Source organism: Drosophila serrata, unplaced genomic scaffold (assembly GCF_035046125.1).
Source record: "Drosophila serrata isolate PLE 108 unplaced genomic scaffold, ASM3504612v1 contig_295, whole genome shotgun sequence".
NCBI lineage: Eukaryota > Metazoa > Arthropoda > Insecta > Diptera > Drosophilidae > Drosophila > Drosophila serrata.
Genome location: NW_028257193.1, coordinates 602,370 through 619,928, shown reverse-complemented (window position 1 = coordinate 619,928; position 17,559 = coordinate 602,370). Strand labels below are relative to the sequence as shown.

The 17,559-nt window shown below is 44.1% G+C and overlaps 1 protein-coding gene across 3 annotated transcripts; it reads right to left on the bottom strand.

The window, feature by feature from the left end:
- Positions 1 to 3,726: 3,726 nt before the first annotated feature.
- Positions 3,727 to 16,791, bottom strand: Ets98B (DNA-binding protein Ets98B). 3 transcript variants are annotated; one of them, XM_020943969.2, is made up of 5 exons: positions 16,094 to 16,791; positions 7,391 to 8,180; positions 7,169 to 7,329; positions 5,472 to 5,613; positions 3,727 to 5,257 (listed from the first exon to the last, which is right to left on the bottom strand). In XM_020943969.2, the coding sequence occupies exons 1-5, from the start codon at positions 16,133 to 16,135 to the stop codon at positions 4,842 to 4,844; spliced, it is 1,551 nt and encodes a 516-aa protein (XP_020799628.2). In that variant the 5' UTR covers positions 16,136 to 16,791; the 3' UTR covers positions 3,727 to 4,841. The 3 variants fall into 3 exon arrangements, with proteins under 3 accessions (XP_020799628.2, XP_020799629.2, XP_086693104.1); XM_020943970.2 differs by lacking the exon at positions 16,094 to 16,791 and adding an exon at positions 8,777 to 9,690; XM_086836978.1 differs by lacking the exon at positions 16,094 to 16,791 and adding an exon at positions 8,685 to 8,953.
- Between the last annotated feature and the right edge of the window lie 768 nt (positions 16,792 to 17,559).

The window sequence follows — 17,559 nt, the reverse complement described above, 5'->3', positions numbered from 1 at the left end:
GGGCTGCCAAATCAAAACAAATTTAATCATGTTAATATAATTACTAAAAATTAAGCCATAATCAACACACACACAGTTGGCCCAAGTAAACACCTGCCAGCTAACGGCAAATGGCAAACAACAAGGACTCGTAGGACGCAAAAGGGGTGTAAAGAGCGGGCTGGGGACCAGGGAATGGAATGGAACATAACACCAAAACGACCCAAATTATTTTTAATTCCCCGCAGGATAAGCACACACACGAAATGAGCAGTCAGGCAGGACTCCTTCGAGGCCTCGACTTCAGCTTCAGCTACAGCTACAGCTGCAATTTATCCTGAACGGGGGACGCCAAAGCCGCGTGCTGCGCATATTAACGAAATGATTATGGAATTCATAATTACGCACACACACACACACACACTCGCATTGCCGCACACCCGCCATGTTGGTCCCATGGTGTATTGTAAAATGCGTCAACACATTTGCCAGCCGACGGCAATGGCACCGCTCCCTATGGACCAGAGGTCGTCGTCAGACAGAGCAACGAGTCTCGGGGAATGGGGACCACATGGCGCATACGCAATTTCCAATGCCTTGGCTGCTCAAATATTTGACGCATACAGTGCGTGATTAAATTAAAGGCCCAGTTCGATTCAGGGAAGCTGGCGACACAACTAATTAAAAACGCCCAACAATGCGACGTGACCGGGGCCGTGAAAGGAATTTGTTGTGACCGAAATTCGATTGCGATTGCGATTGGAATTGGGATGCGGGGTCACCGACCATTTGACCAATGCCCAAATATGTGTGCCCTTCTCTTCTCGCAAATGAGGTGCTGCTGTGTGCGTAATGAACTGACCAGGCCAGGCCAGGACAGGCGGCCGCATAATGCGATTATTGTCCCTGGCATACATATCTGGGCTGTGGGCCCGGATAATTCAATAAATTGCAATGCCATGCTGTTAACTCGCCTCCCCCGGGGGCATTCTCAGGATGCCAAATCAAATGCACTTAACTAAACTAAATGTGGCCGCAGTCGGTTCTCCTACTCCCTTGGCTCTGCCGCCTCAAAAAGTAGGCAACGATTTGCTTGCCGCATAAATTTCACTTGAGTGGAAAAGAGGAAAATTGTTTAAAAAAAAAAATAAAGGACAGGCCAAAACGAAACGATTCTCATTCTCCTCCTCCTTCTCTGACTGGTGAAAAGTTTTTTAAGTTAATTGAAATTCGGCCAGGATGCCCAAAGGATATTAAGGGATGCACACTCACACTGCAGAACCCTCTCAGATACTACCGGCAAAAGGTTTGAACTCGTGTTTTCTTTTGATCAGAACTGGGATTGCCAGTCCGCCACCATTCCCTGGTATATTTATGGGTGTGCGTAGGCCTCGAAAGGCGGATGGACTTGTTGAATGGCCCACGAATATGTTGCCGCCAGGTTTCGGGGGGTATATCTTGCTCCTCGAGCAAACAGTTTAGTCAGTGCCCGGTCCCGGGACCGTGCAATGTGCTTAAGTCTCATTTATTTTTCATGGCCTGGCCTATAAAAATTGTAATTTCATTACCACCGACAGGCGGTTACGCCGAAGGTGGCTCCCAAGTAGCAAGTGCAAAATTGAAACACACTTGAAAAATGAAGGTGCCCGGCAAAACAACCACAACTCTCACTTGTGTCTGTTGGTCACTCCTGCGGATCCTGCTGCTCCTGCTGCTGGCCTTTTTATGAATTTTTAAAAATGTTGCTGTTTTGGCGGCGGCCGGCGCTGATTTCGCAGTCATGGGCAGCCGTGTGGCCACAGGACCCAAATGCCCGGCCACTTGTTTGCTATTTTACGTTCCCACAAACACCTGTGTGTGAGTGAGTGTGTTCCCGGAGCTCTTCCGGTGTGTATCTCTGTGTGTGCCTGTGTGTGTGGCCAAGGTACTTAACTTAAATGGCATATACACTCCTTCACTTGGCCCGGCCAGTCGACATCAATTTAAATTGAATTTTCACTTACCCAAGGAGAGGCTCTTGGTCCTGGAACTGGGCATCCTTTGGTATGCAGCACAGACACCCGACAATTTACGTCCTGAATTAGTCTAATGTAAAATTTAAACCTTAACTTTGGCATTTCCTTTTCGGTTTTGGTTGCTTTTATTTTTTGTATTTATTTTATTTTATTTTCCTGCTCCTGGCCAGTGAACGGGGTTAAGTTCTTAATTGATTAGGCCTGACATTTAATTAGCAGCGAATATTTTTGAGCACATTCATCATGCTTTGATGACTCCCCAGGTCGTGCCAAAGGACCTTCATCGTCCTGCTCCTCGTCCCGCCTCAATGTCACCAATTATGCTAATTAAAGGTGCCGTGAGCTTGGGCTCAACAATGCGCGCAAAATGTCTCCGTTTATCGGCCAGCCAGGGGTTAAAGGGTGTTTCTATTTTTAAACGGCCAAATTGACGGGGCTTAAAAAAAGGGCTAACTAGCTGGGCGACTGCCGGGTCGTAATTATCAAAATATGTGCCTGGTGGCGAGCTACCTTCTGGAATTGACAAATTAACATAAGAATGGTTAGCCAAATGAGCAGCAGCAGGAGGAAGAAAGGATAACGCTTGCGGAAGGATTCGGATCCAATTGGCGCATATCTTAAGCCTCCGAGCGGTAACGAACCTGTTGATGAATCAAACACGAATTTCAAATTCCGGCCTGGAGTGGGCGTGTCCTTGCACAACGTCTGCGTCTGCTTAACGCTTGCTGCACTAATTCAATTAAATATTTGTCTTTGTAGTTTGTGTCGCAGCCAAGGAATAGAACAAAGGCGAGTAGGGCCAGGAAATATGACGAGGGCATCCCAGCCAGCTCCAGGCCCAAGAAGACAAAGAGAAAGCCAAGGCTGCTGGCTGGGGATAAACAGCTCACCGTAGTGGGTCTCCATCTCCCGTCACCCGTCCCAGCTCGTCCCAGCTCGTCTCGCCGGGATAATGCAAATATTGTCGGGAGCGCGGAGCTTTCACTCAACAAGCGAGAGCAGCCTGCCGGCGGCTGGAAGGAATGAATTTATTGCTTTTGGGAATTTTCCACTTGATGGCATTTAATGCGATTTAGTATTTAAATGAAGCAGCGCCAGAGCAGCAGGAGTTGGTCCATGATGGCAATGGGGACAACAAAGACGATAAACTCATTCGGGCGCATTAAATTAATCTCGGCCAAGGCAGGAAGGACTTGACTTATTATACAGCCCCCGATAATCCGGCTCCAATGATTCCATGTCTCTTTTTTTAGGACGGACTCTCTAAAATTGCTGCACGGCCGGAATAGTTTTCGCTGATTGAAAATCGCAACGGTCACACACGAGTGCAGTTTTAGCCCCCTGAAACCCTCAATCCCATATCAGAGGTATTGCAATTGGTAAACCCCCCCCCCCAAAACCATGACTGACAGGGCAATCTAAAATGTTTTGCTCGCTGCACAAGAGCAGCTCCTTCGCTTACTGCAAAATTTCAGTTGGTTTCGGTTTCAGATTCGGTTTCAGTTTCAGCTTCAGCTCTGGAAAACCACACACAGATAGTCAGATTAACCAGATTTTAAAGTAAATATTTCCGTAATTGCCTGGGCTTTTTTTTGCTGTGATTTTTATTATTATCTGATAGTGTAGCATGACAATATGTTAGTTGAATAAATAAATAAATAATTGGTGTATCGTAAAAAGTGTAAAGTGCATAAATCTAGCTGCCAGGCAGGCTATGTCCTAATTATATGTGTTGGGAATATGCGTATAAATATTTTCGTAAGCGGTAACATTTCTATTTGGTTAACAAATAAGCCAAGTAGCCAATTGGCTGTTGCATAATTCAATTAGTTAATGCAAATAGAAGCACAATAATTGACTTTTCATAATATTAGCGCTCGGTCAACTTTGCTGGCCCGGAATAAATATTAAAATTAACTTAAACTCCCTACCCGTCATATACTTGAAACTAGAGAGAGAAAAACATTATGCTAATTGCGAATAATCGAATGATAAAACAAAGACAAACAAACTATTTCTAAGTCAAACCACCACCTGGTAGAGAATAAATAATTGACATCGATTGACATAATGCAAATCGTACGAGGTCGAAAGATTTTTAACTTGTTTGCGGAAGAGAAAAAACTTTCAAGGAAACCTAGGGCTAATCGAGGGTCCTTAACACTACTATTAACAATTGTTCGCTTATTAAGTTGTTCATAGAACTTACTTTTGATATATCATAGATATATGGTTCCTAAAATTACCTCGACACCTTCATGCTGCCAGCACAGGATCCTCCCCAGGGCGACGGAGTTCTCTGGATGCTGCGCCCTTTCAATGCCAATTTCGCCTCGGACTACTAATGGCAGGCACCAAGCACCAGAGCAAGCTCCTCCGCTCCAGCCAGGATACGGTCATCCCGGAGAGTCATCCTGCGCACGGACAGGCAGCAGTTGAATAAAGATGTCGCCGGTAAGTCAAAACATGCGCTTTGCAGCCGCTTGACCAGCTGCAGGGCGGGATCAGGGTCGGATCTACGATCGGTCGCGGTGAAATCGGGGGGTCACTTAAAACCCTGCCCCGGCGAACTTACCTTCGCCAGCGGGCGCGGGTTTGAGCCTTACACTAGAGCCAAACTTAATCGCTGCACGAACTTACCTTCGTGCCTAACAAGATTGCGTGTGGGAGTCGGGGAATATGTACAAGAGGAGCGGCGACTAGAACCCGCTAGGCCCACAAGGCTAGCCGGGCATAGTCAGCGGAAAAGGGGTCAGGTGGGTCAGGTGGGTCAGGTGTCAGGTGTCAGGTGACAGGTGCTGGGTTCTCCACTTACAACTAGTATTAATTAAGGAGTCTTGGCGACACCTACTGGCTGTAGGGGTGACAGAACTGGTACACCAGACGCTGCGACCTCTCCGTCTTCTTCATGATGCCCTTCTTGTAGTACTGCCTTATGGAGCGGGACAACTTGTCGTAGTTCATCGCTGGACGATTCTTACGCCTGCCCCACAACTTGGCCACCCTCACCGAATCCTCGATCTTGAAGATGCCCTTGCTGCGATCAATCCACCTTATGGCCGTGCCATTGACTTGTGGTGAGGCTAGCAATTCCTTAAGGAACTGCCAAAGGTGGATATGGGATCCACCACCTCCACCGGTACGTCCGCCATTTGAACGCTTTGCCGTCGGTGCAGCTCCAGAAGTGGGCGTGGTTGTGGGTGTAGAGGTGGAGCTGCTGGTCAGAGGTGTCACTACCGCCTCCGCATCCATGTCCTCATCATCTGGTGAGGGAAAGGGAAATATTAACTCATTGTAATTCTAACAGTTTCATGAGATTAACATAACTCTTATATTTTATTACTTTTAAAATGTTGTAAAAGTAAATCTTTTAAAAAATGCAAGCTTTGACCATTTGAAAACCTCTCAAAATCAATTGGAATGAGTTCTTGTTTATTTTGGTTATGCAAATCAGCTTTTCGCTCTTCAAAGACTCACCTTCGCTATCCTCGTTGTAGTCCAGATCCAAATTGGGCATCGCATAGCTGGCTGGCCAGAGATCGGACTGCTGCTGGTGTCCAGGCTGATCGGCATAGGCCATCTTCCATATCTCCAGCTGGGCGTGCAGTGTGCTGCCGCTCTATAAAAAAGAAAGAAAAAATAAATAAACTTAGAGGGGGCGAAAGTGAGACATTGCGAATGGGCACAGAGCCTTAATCCTGGCCAGATCTCAATCTAGACGGTGCATATCAATTGAAAATTCTTTGGCTATCCAAGTGCATAAATTATAGCCAGTCTTCATGCTGCATCACAACAACAAGAGGCAAGACACAAGAGGCAACGAAGTAGACGACGACGACGACGACTTACTTTCACCTTGCAATGTCGTTGCTGGTCGTTGGCTCAGTTCGAGTGCTGCCAGTGGGGGGACCCCCCGCCCCTGGCAGTCATCTGAGCTGGCTCGTAATCATCCATCCAAGTGCTGCAGTTTCACCAAACAACCTTCACACATTCTTTCACCTTTACAGCCATGACCACGGTTACTAATTTTTGTTTCTTTTTCGACCGATCTCCGATCTCCGATTTCGGCGTTGGCTTTTGTCATTCGCCAGAGCCATTCGCGCTCCCTCGCTCACGTTCGTTGCCTAAGTCTTTTGTTTTCCATTCGTCTTTTCGCTGCACTCTCTGCGGGCAGCAAAACCTAACGAGCCTAAGCGAATGTAATCATTGATATATTTTTGGCAAATGGGAGAGCACATGCTCGGCGGGATTGTGGAGTAGTTTTAGATGCCGCCAGCTCTTTGCCTAATTGCTGGGCAACAGGTTTTTTGGTGGGGGGTTTGGTAGTGATTTTGAGTCTCAAGTTTTGCTTTTTGCGTTTTGCTTTCTGATTTTTTTCGATACCGAATGGGCTTGTAAGCTCCGCTGCCATGACGTCAACGCCAGTTACGAAACTTGTTTCGTTTTAGTTTTCGTTTCATATCGATTCGTTTTGATTCGTTTTGTTTTGCTCTTTGTTGGCTTTTATTTCTGTTTCTTTTTCTTGTGCCTCCATTTCCATTCCATTTTGCCCCCCCGTACGCGAAATTCAATTCAATGGAACTCTCAATATGGAATGCTTTGACCATTTGCATTGTGTTATTGTTTTATATGCTCCATGGTCCCCATTGGCTATTGGCCCGCTGCTGCCTTGTGATCTGATGGATTTTGTAATATGACCAACTATTTTGGCACTCGCCCAGTTAAGTCATACGCACATAATGTAATTAATTATAAGTACCACCTCAAAATCAACCTCATTCCTAAGAAATCTTATTTATTTGGTTTTCTTGAAGAAAATGTAAAAGACTTAGTCATAGCTTTACGCTAAATGAGATCTAGGTGTCATTGAATTTCTGGATTTCTTGTTTTTGGTAACTTTAACGAATGAGTCAGAATTTTGGTAAAAACCATACTATTTCCTGTAGCTATTTATATCATTTCTTACTTCTTTAATGAATTGTGAGATTAAATTTATATATATTAACCTGCATAGAAATCACAGCTAAACTGTACGTAAAACCCAAGCAATAAAATATCAACCAATGGAATTTCAAAGACTTCTGCAAGCCAACTATACATGGCAGTCTCTCTAGAGATTTCTATGACACCTTTCGGCTAGTGGCAAGTGTGACTGGACTGACTCTGGGACTCACCTCGGGCAATCGGCGCACGAATTCCTCCTCGCTGAGTAATGTCAATGCTGCGCCATCTTCGCAGAACTGCAGCTCCAAGTCGGCCACCGGCGGCAGTCGGAACTGGGCCAAGGTGGATCGAAGCCATGCGTGTACTTGGGCGGGCGACCAGCCATTTGGATCTACACAGAAGCAACACTGGGTTAAACTCCATATAATTTAACCCTTTAACCCCTAACTCACCCTGCGATATCTGCAGCTCCGCACAGATGGCGTCCGCCTCCCGCTTGGCATGCTCCAGTGCCAGCGATATGACTGGCTCAAAGTCCCCACGCACCTCGGCCAAGCCGCCAATGAAAGATTCCAGAGCCAGCGGCTTCAGATTGTGACGCTTCTGGAAGCTGGTGTCCTCCAGGCACTCGCGCAACAGCTGATGGTCGGGCTTGGTATCCTGGAGACTCGGCTGGCCGCTCTGGAGGCTCTGCTGCTGCAGCAGCGTGTTCAAATCGATCAGGCTCTCGATGTCCGCGTCAAAGGGCTCGGCCTTGATGCTCTCCCCGCAGGCGGAACGCGGCGAGGGAGTCTCGCAATTGGACTCCGGCGGCGATGGTGGCAAAATGTGTAGCTCCTGCTTAATGCTGGCCGCCTCCAGCGAGGGTGAGGGGCTGCTCAGGCTATCGTAGCTCCCGCCTAATCTTCCAAATCCGTAGGCGGCGAACTCTGACTGCAGCGGACTGGACTGTGGTGAGGGATAAGCGCTGTGCGGATAGGCGGGCGGTGGGATTAACTGGTGGGTGGATCTGGGATAAGACTGTTGCTGCTGGTGCAGCTGCTGCGGGTGCGTCTGGCTCTCCCAGGCGCACTCGACCTTGATCTGGGGGGCGTTGTACTGGAAAACAGTGGTGGGAATGGGGGCGGGTGTGGATTCCTGCGGCAGCAGCGACAGGTCAAAGTTATCCGCATAGGCTGAGTACTGATCCGGCGGAGTCTGGGCCTGGAACTGGTGTGGCTTCAGTTGCGGACTGTGCGGCATCTAAACAGAAAGAAAGAAAGTGGTAGCCAAGATCAGTACACTGGGGAAAATTTCGGTTTTATTCAACCAAAAAGGGTTTGCTGAAGACCATTGTGCACTTTTAAGTATATGCATTTCAATGATAAATTATTATTTTACCAAGCTTTTTAATCATTTCTTTTTGACAACTAATTAAAACTTTGCTTTTTGAAACCTTACCAACTTGTTCCTATTATACATGACTAAATTTCTCTCTGTGCATCTACAAGAACTAAAGTTATTTTGTCCAAGAAAAGAGGGACTGGCCAGTAGCTAAGTTGCTAATTGAAAATCTAAACACGGGAGGCGCCATCTTGACGGAGCCAACACTAATTATCAGACGAGATCTTAGATGCCAAATCGCGGCCACCTGTCTTAATTATCACGCCCATGAAAGTTAATTAGTTTTATTTCTCCAGTTTTGGCTTTCAGTTTGGAATTTGCGCATGTGTGGCCGCCTTTCTAATTCGTACTCGCAGCACCTACCTGGCCAGCAAAGGTATGGAAATTTTTGGCGGACTCGGTTCGGTTTCGGAAGCTTGATCTGATTCTGATTCGGTTCTGACAGGGTTCCTAACCTTAGATTTCCAAGGCGGTGGTCCCACTGGCGGCTGGCGGGATTCGAAGCCGACGAGACAAGAGCAAGAGGCGTACTAAGCTCCAAGTGGCATTGATTTTCTCATTTATCAAGCTGCGAGTTGGGGCTGTGACGCCACAGAACACCTTCTGTGCCTGCAAACTGAGCGAAAAAAAAAACCCAGAACCCGTAGACCATCGGGGGGTGTGCTTTTTACGGGCAGCCAAACAATGACTAGATCGAAATCAAAGCGTTCTCCATCGCTCTCACATACATTTCTGTACTTCACCAGCCTCCCACTCTCTTTGCCGTCACTATCTGTTGGATTTTATACGGTTTATACCCTGAGAAGGGCCATTATAGATTTGTTAATAAGCTTATAGTACTTTATATATTAAATTAAAGTATGATAATATACGAAAGTCAAGCCAAGCTTATTTTTAAAATTACTTATACAACGATAAATTAACATCGAACTTCTTTATAGAACAAGTAACTTTGTTTTATTTTTTACTTTTGAAAAACTTGCAGGGTATTATAGTTTCAGTCAGAAGTCTTAAAGGCATTGAAGTACTCATTTCCGACCCTATAAATCATATATAATCATGATCAGCGTCAACAGTCGAATCAATCCAGCTATTTCCGGCAAAAAATTAATTTTTTACAAAATTTTGAAAATTTTTTAAGGGGTTACATCGTTAAAATTTTCAAAATCTGATATAAATATCAAATTTTTAAAATTTTTAATTAATTAATTTTTAAACCCCCCAAAAAAAATAACACATGAAACCTATCCGAATTAAAATTAATGCATTTTTGGCATAGTTGTAAGATTTTCAAACTTTGATTTATCAAAAAAAATTGTCTTATAAAATATCAATAAATATCGATTCAAAGAATACGAATATTTTAAAGCTGACACTCATCCTGTTGCTTAATTTGTAATTAAGTATACAGTGTACAAAAAAAAATAAATAAATAAGCTAAGTTATAATCAATTTCCAAAGCAATCCTATAATTCCCTAGCAAACTTCTAGGGTATATAAATTGGGGCTTCCCGAAGTTAGTTTCCATTCTCATTTTCTTACTTATTTGCACAGCGTCATAAAAGGAGGCAATGCTAATCTACGGCCCGAATGCGCTACCAATTTGTACCTATGAGAAACTGGTTTTTCATTAAGCCAAGCTCAGTGCAGCAGTTGGCTCTCAGGGAGCTACCTGTGTCACCTGGGACTCGAAGGGGGCGGAGGAGGAGCTCCTGAATATATATATATTGCATATGGCTATGCGCTGTGCGCTTATTATTAATAAAACAGCTCATACTGGATTTTCCGACAAGCACACTCAGTGACAACCAAAGGGGGAGTGGGGGGTGTTATTATTGTCTAGGCGACGACGCCATAATTCTAACTAGTCACGATGTTATTACAATTTCTGTGTTTTAATTGTTCGACAACGGGGCGTATGAGTGATTTCAGTTCGCTTTTCTCGCCTGCCCGCTAATTGCAAGCGCAAACATTTCAGATTTCGCTGTACTCGGTGATTACCTTGCGTAATATGCATATTATTAGAGCGATATCTAAGCCTCATACATTGCCGTGTACTTCACCCAAAGCAAAGCTCAAAATGGGAGTCGAAATCTGTTGGAGATACCAAGGAAAACCGAGGACGAGGATGATTCAGCAGCTGCAGCCAATGACTCAGTCAGACTAGCCATAAAAAAATGTGATTGCTGGACAAAAAATGCATAATAAATCGACCGACTAGAGGCCATTTATGGACCATTAAGGGAGGGTCCCCTTGCCGCAAAGATCTCTACTACTTATTACACCCAAATATTCTTAAAAATGTTTAAACTATTTTCATATCACAGTTTATGGCCATTAACCGACCCTCACTCAAGTCTGCCTCCATAATTTTTCCACAAAAAGGCCTCTGCCGAGGGTAAAAGCTCTCCTAAATAGGTAGTTCAATATAATGCCAATATATATTCCCATCTTGGGGCAATAAATGCTAAGAAAAATTTGCATTTTTTACGGAAACTTTGATTTATTCTTGAAGCAGACAATAATGCCGGGCCCACATCCTCGCAGCTGTGCGAATTAGATCACTCGGGTTATTCCATTCTATGGATTTCCTGCTGTTCCCAGACGGACGGACGAACAAAGATCTGAATCATGTGGTGTACTCGTAAATTTTAATTAAATCTCGTTCTACAAAAAAGCGAGAGACCCGCAATTCTGACAGAATCGGAGTTTCCAGCACCGTGGAGGGAGAGATGCAGACAAAAGGCACTCTTTCTATTTTTTTTTTGTATTTGTTTGTTTGCGGCGCTTAAAGCCAAACGCTTTTGGCGAGTAATATTTCATTGGCATGGCCGACATCGGGCGGCTGTCAATAAACGCTTTTGTTTCGGGATCGTTACTGGTCCCCAGAATCGAATCGAATAACGCCACAGTACCTATATACATATATATATAGATATATATAGCTTATACTGATATGTCGACATGTGTGTGCCACTAGCACCCACCCACCCAATTCACGTCACAAATTGCTTGTTTTGTGTGTTTTCGTTATCGATCACCAAACGCTTGGTGTCAGTGAAACAATGAGCCCGGCAGCAATTAGGATTTGGCATGGCTCTCTCTCTCCGGCCAAGTGGCTGTCAGGTGTTGCTGATATTTTTAGAAAAACCGCAGGGCCATAATAGCCGCCGGTTCTATTTTTAAAGTAATTTACAAAAGGCACAAAACTGATACGGTTGGGAGTGTGGGTGTGACCATGTTTGTGATTGGATGGCTGAAAGGGAAATACAGTGTGTGTTGTGTGTGTTTGTGTTTCGGGCTTTCCACCTGCCTGCTAACAGGATACATTGACCAAGAGTACTCAACACTCACTCGATTCGATTGAAGCTCTTATCGCGGAAAACGATCACTGGCCATATAGCCATAGCTGCTGACTAACCAATAATCATATTCATTCACATCGGTTAGATGGAACGGCTTTCATATGTTAGCCACATTTAGACTGACACGCACTGGCACAGAAAAAATATTGAATTGAATTCCAATTAAATTATAGCATATCGATGCTGCTAAAATGCCATAAACTTCAAAGCTGACTCATGGACGGATAGACGACGACGAGGAGCAAATAAATCGAATATGCCGAATTTATTAAAATTCCAGCAGCAGGCCGATAAAAATCCATTTTCCAGCAAATAACAAAGGACAAAGACGTTTATCCAAATTCAAACAAAAGACAAAACAAAATAAAATCAGAGCAGCGATGGATTTGGATTTGAAAATCGCAGACGGAGATGGAGACGAAGTAAAGGCAAATACATTTTGCTGGACTGTCAAAATCAGTGGCAGACTTGATTTCCCTTTTGCGCCAGCAAAATTGAAAAACCCTTATCCAAATTAGCAACAATAATATTTGAGCAATGTGCCAGGCTGACATCCAAGAGGGCAGCGGAGGAGATAGAGCCTCTCAGGCACAAAGTAATAAATTGAAAATATCTGGCTTTGGTCGAGGCCACAAAAAGCTGAAGTGAAAAACAAGTTTTATGATTTTTGTGGCTGGCCAACTCAAACAAAATTCATTAGAACAAGTCGAAGCCACTGTCAAGAATGTGGCATATTTATTTACAAACACACAACGCTGTCGCCTGTGTATCTGTTTCTCGGTTTGCCTGTGCTTATGGCTTCGCCTAATAATAAAATCAAGTTTACGTTTTAAGAACGACAAAAAGCATTATTAAAAGCTGCGATCAGATAGCACTCAGCTCATTGTCTCGTACCGCAGATAAAAAATGGAACGAATGAAATGGCCAACGCCTTAGGCCCGCGCTCACGACCGATCTATATAGATACACTTAACAAGATCTTACAGGGGCGCGCCCAGGCCCATAGACAAAGGAAACCTTGGTACAGAATCGAAGTTGGGTATCTGAACTCTGGTTCGGAATCAGAATCAGAATCAGAATCAGAGTCGGACAAAAGGTTGGAGTGAAGGGTATTTCGCTTACAGTTGCAATTGCAGCCTTGAAGGCCTTGAGCGCATGACATGATGTTGAGTTATGGCCAGGTGATATTTAAATTAATTTATATGTATCTTTGAACTAAATAAACAAACTATGCTAATGCCGTGTGCTCGCTCCTAACCTCAGGTGTTCGTTCAGCTGGCTGCGACAATTGTCAGGTAATCTGTTCTAATCGCATTATGGCAATGGCGCTGGTTAAAGCCACGTTGAGCGTGGAGAGACCAGAGACCGAAGTTTCCCCTCCTCGACTGGTCTTAACCCCTCCACTCATTGAGCCCCGCTTCTGGCCGATGCGCAAGCGCAAATTGTTTGTTTAATGAATATTCGCTTGATTCGCGGGCTTAGGGATTGGATACTACAAATGGGTTTGGTGCCTGAGGGGGCACCAAGGGGTTATGGCCATGTTGAAGTGCGCTGTCAACAGCAAAAGCATATATTCAGCAGAGGAGATACACTTCAAGAAACAAGGAAGGTATGCCAAGTCTTAAAAACATACTTGAGCAAAAGCCATACATAACAGAACATTTAAAAAGATTAGTATATGATAATTCATAAGATTTAATACCTTTCTTATAAGTATAAATAGCCCATGTAGAGTTGCAGTATTTAGATATACTTTAAGCTAAAATTGTTCTTTAAAAGTTTTTCTCTCCCTGTACAGTTACAGTCGCAGACAGCCACAAAGATAGAGATACTCTGCCAAATCCCCCGCCGGTATCCACGTACAATCTACGGGCGGTTGGATGCGTGGGTTAAGCTGTCAAAGAGACAAGACTTATTTCTGCTTATTTTTACATGGCTCGCCTCTGCCTTCTGTTTCACTCATTATTCCGTATCTGAGTATCTGTATCTCGGTGGGATTGTTTGTGTATGGCTGGATATCTGTGCGCTTGGTTTGCAGTTTGGTGGCGTTGGTTTCAGCCACTTCGTGACGGTGCAATTGCGAGTGCGAGTGCGAGTGTAGTTCTTGCCGTTCTTAGCTATTTGCATTGCATTTAATTGTCGACATTTCATGCTAGATAAATGGCTGCCAGCAAGGTTAATAAATATCTCGGCTCTCGGGGTCTCGACACTCGACTTGACTCGACTCTTCAGCTGGCTAAAAGGGTGCCACATTTCAATTATGCTGGCTACTTGCCTGTCTGCTTAATATGCAAAATATCTGAGGTAAATGCAACTGTAAGTGCTCTAGAATGTTCCAATGTTCCGGCTCATTGATGGAGTTGTGGTTGCCGTGGAAAGCCATGGGAAAATTAATTAACACACCAACTGAGTGAAGACTTAATCGAGCCCAAGAAGATTCTCCCCCGCACTTTAGCCTGTCCAAGAGCCCGAGATTCTATCCCACATTAACCTGTCTAGAGAGCCTGATGGACACGCCAGACACACACCCACCTGGGATTGGGGGGAACTCAAGGAGCGTCCAAGAATGGCCGGCCAGGAATGCGCTTTAAGTCTAGGCACCGAACCCTGCTGATCCATTCCCATTCCCATTCCCAATTCCATCCAATACTAGCCAATCCAATACGATCCAATCCCTTTTGCACTCATTATGCACTGCACGCACTGACAATTATTCCGAACAAAAGACGTTGCGAAGCCAACTCATTTCAATTTGCATAAAAGCCAGGCGAGATTCCATGCTGAAGCCGCAAGACAGGAGCCGCAACCACATTTGCGCCAAGAAGAAGGTGGAGCCACACCCAAAAGGTGATTATTATTGTATAATCGGTTTGATTGATAACCAGCCCTTGGCAGAACCAACTCTGTGGCTGAGTGCCACTCTGGACAGATACAAAGATACACAGAGGCAGGAAGGCAGAAGCGAGAGGCACCGAGGAAAACCTGACAAGCTGAAGTATTTATGTCATGTCGAGTTTTCCTCAACTGCAAGTACGACGCCGGGCTTAGCGTGGCTGAGCTGCGAAAGCGGCTTGCATTTATAATTGCTGGCAGTAGTATTTATTTTATTATATCCATAAATATAATGAGACATGAGTGAGGCTGCGGTGCATTTCTAAATGCTCTTCGCTATTTGCTATTTGCTGCATGCTGCAAGCTGCTTGTTGGGAAAAGCGCGAGAAGCAGAAGCGGCTTTAGCTTTGGCAAAATCGCATCGGAGACACATTTCCATCAAATCAATCAAAAATGGTAAATACAAGTTTTTTCCTAGCCGTATTTTCTGTATTTTCTTTTATTGCAATGCTGCTGGCAGCGACACAAAACGTCAAAGACATATGGAGCCTAAGTAGGTCCAGCAAAAAAGTATCTGCTGGATTGGAATGCACTTTCCGAGTGAAATGCCAGGCCGACATGGCCGTCAGCTCTTACTATACGCTATGTTTGTATTTGTGCTACTGTTTGTTGTCATGCCATAGTTGACAATCATTTAGAATCACTTCTTGCAAAATGAAAGCATCTTTTGAAAGTTGCTGCCACTATGGTTGCCACAGCCACAACCACTGCATCTGCCACTGCCACTGCCATTGCCTTTGCTATTGCTGTTATTGTAATTAAAGCGAAATGCCATAAGACAAATGCGAAAATGTAACTAGCAAGTGTTACTGCTGCTAGCTGGACAATTGCACAGAGAGAAAAAATATATATAATCATGCCTTGATGTGGTGATAATATTGATTGAATATTGATTATAATGAATTACTTTAAAGAATGGATAATCCTAGATACTTTTAGTAAACTGAACTGTGCCTAAACTCATTAAAAATCATCAAAATACATACAGAAATTAGGTATTTCTCAATTAAATAAAACTTTGCCTAGACATATTTCCTATAGCCTTTCCCTAGTTTCTGAGCTCATTATAACTCTTTTCCCAATGAATACACCATCAATAAATCTTGAAATTATCTTGAAGAATTTAATACCATTTGAAGTAACATTTTGGCTCTGTGTAGCCAGCTCTCACCCAGTGACACGCATTCGCTGCGCGGCAGTCGCATTCGCATTCGCGAGATACATCTGCCGCCTACGCGAGATGCGCTGCTAATTAAGAGCCGCAGCTTTCTGCCGCCGAACTGCGCACAATGCTCGCATTCGACAGATACACAGATACAGATACATTCTGCGACTGATAAGCAGCCGCGGTGAAGGGGGGTCATCGATGGGTTATCGGCCATCGGGCTCTATCAGCTATATAGTTGCGCCACAGCCAGCCCCTAGCCCCTTGTTTTTTTTTTTTTTTTGCTCTGCAGAGGAGATGCCGATAAAGTGGCTCGAATCTCGTCGAATCTATAAGTACGTTTCACTTACCTCACTGCCACTGGGCATGTACAGCATTTTCTCATACTCCATTTCGAAGCCTTATTAAAGACAATGGTGTGGAGTGGTGTGGTATTCGGCAGATACTCGCTTCTCAGGCCCAGCTAGATACCCTGGATAGTTGGTGGTACTGTATCTGGATCGGTTTTGGGGGTTCGCATGCAAAAAAATCAACGTTGAAACTGCGAAAGTCTCCGTCGGCTATTGGCTATCTCGTTCTCCCTCGCGGACCGCTGCACACCTCCCGCTCTCGCCGTCTTTGTCTGGCTCTTTCACTTGTTTTGTTTTTGTTTTAATTTTGACTTTTGAAAATGTTAAACTAGATTCAGATTTCAGATTCACTCAGAGTTGCTTTTGACTGCTGACGCTGGTTTTAGTGTTTTTCGTTTGTTTCACTGTCCCTGCCTTTGTGTTCATAATGAGCTTTAAATTGCTTCGAGTCTATATATTTCTTCAGCCTGTTTGCCGTTTGCTGTGCATTCACTTGACTGGTATTCACTGCATTTCGTTACTAAAATTTCCACTGGCAAACTTGTTGCTCTCTCTTTCACTCGCTCGCTAGCTGTCTCTTTCGCAGTGTCTGGATCCGCTACCAACCGTTCGCAAAGTCTTCACGCTCAATTCTGTGAGCGGTCCGAGTCGCGATCGCTTCGCTTACCTCATGCGCCGAGCTTTTGAGCCGCCAAACTGGTTCAAGCTCAGCTCCACCGTCCAGCTTTTAGCGCCCCAAGCTCCCCAGCTCCCAGCTCCCAGCTCCCAGCTCCTAGCTCCCCGCTTCCCGCTCTCAGCTCCAAGTACCCACCTGGGAGCTTTGCCATTCAGACATCAGCGCTATCGAAGCCAGTAAAAGTCCATCAATTCCGAGATGAAATTTATTGTTTCGCATAAAATGACACCGACAGGAACTGCCACTGCAAAACAGCCACTCTGCCTGTGGCACAGCCAACAACTGTGATTGAATTGGCCAACAGGGATGAGAAAATATGGTAGATAAGCTTAAATTAAACTAAGGTATTATTATTTAATATGTGCAAGTAATAAATTATAATATCAAAAGAGACCACAAGTTTTTAAAAGAAATTGGCAATCTATTTTCATTCACTAGAATTCTGTTCATTTTTTCAGATTATTTTAAAAGTGTTCTTATTAATAATAATTTCTTTACTTTAAATATAAAGTTATATGTATATATTAGTTAAGGTACATTGGTGATTTAAAGGTATCAAATCAATAAAGGTTATTCATTGATTTTTTGGCGTACGCAATTGATATTTTTCTTTACTAATTTTTTTGGGTGAATTCAAGTTTTTCAAGTGTCATAACTAAGCCAAAAATGCATTAATTTTAATCTGAATACATTTCATTTAGCTGTCATAAGGCTAACAAATCTGCATATTGAATTTCCCAATCTAAGAAATTAAATTTTTGATCTAAATTATTTTTAATTTAAACGATGT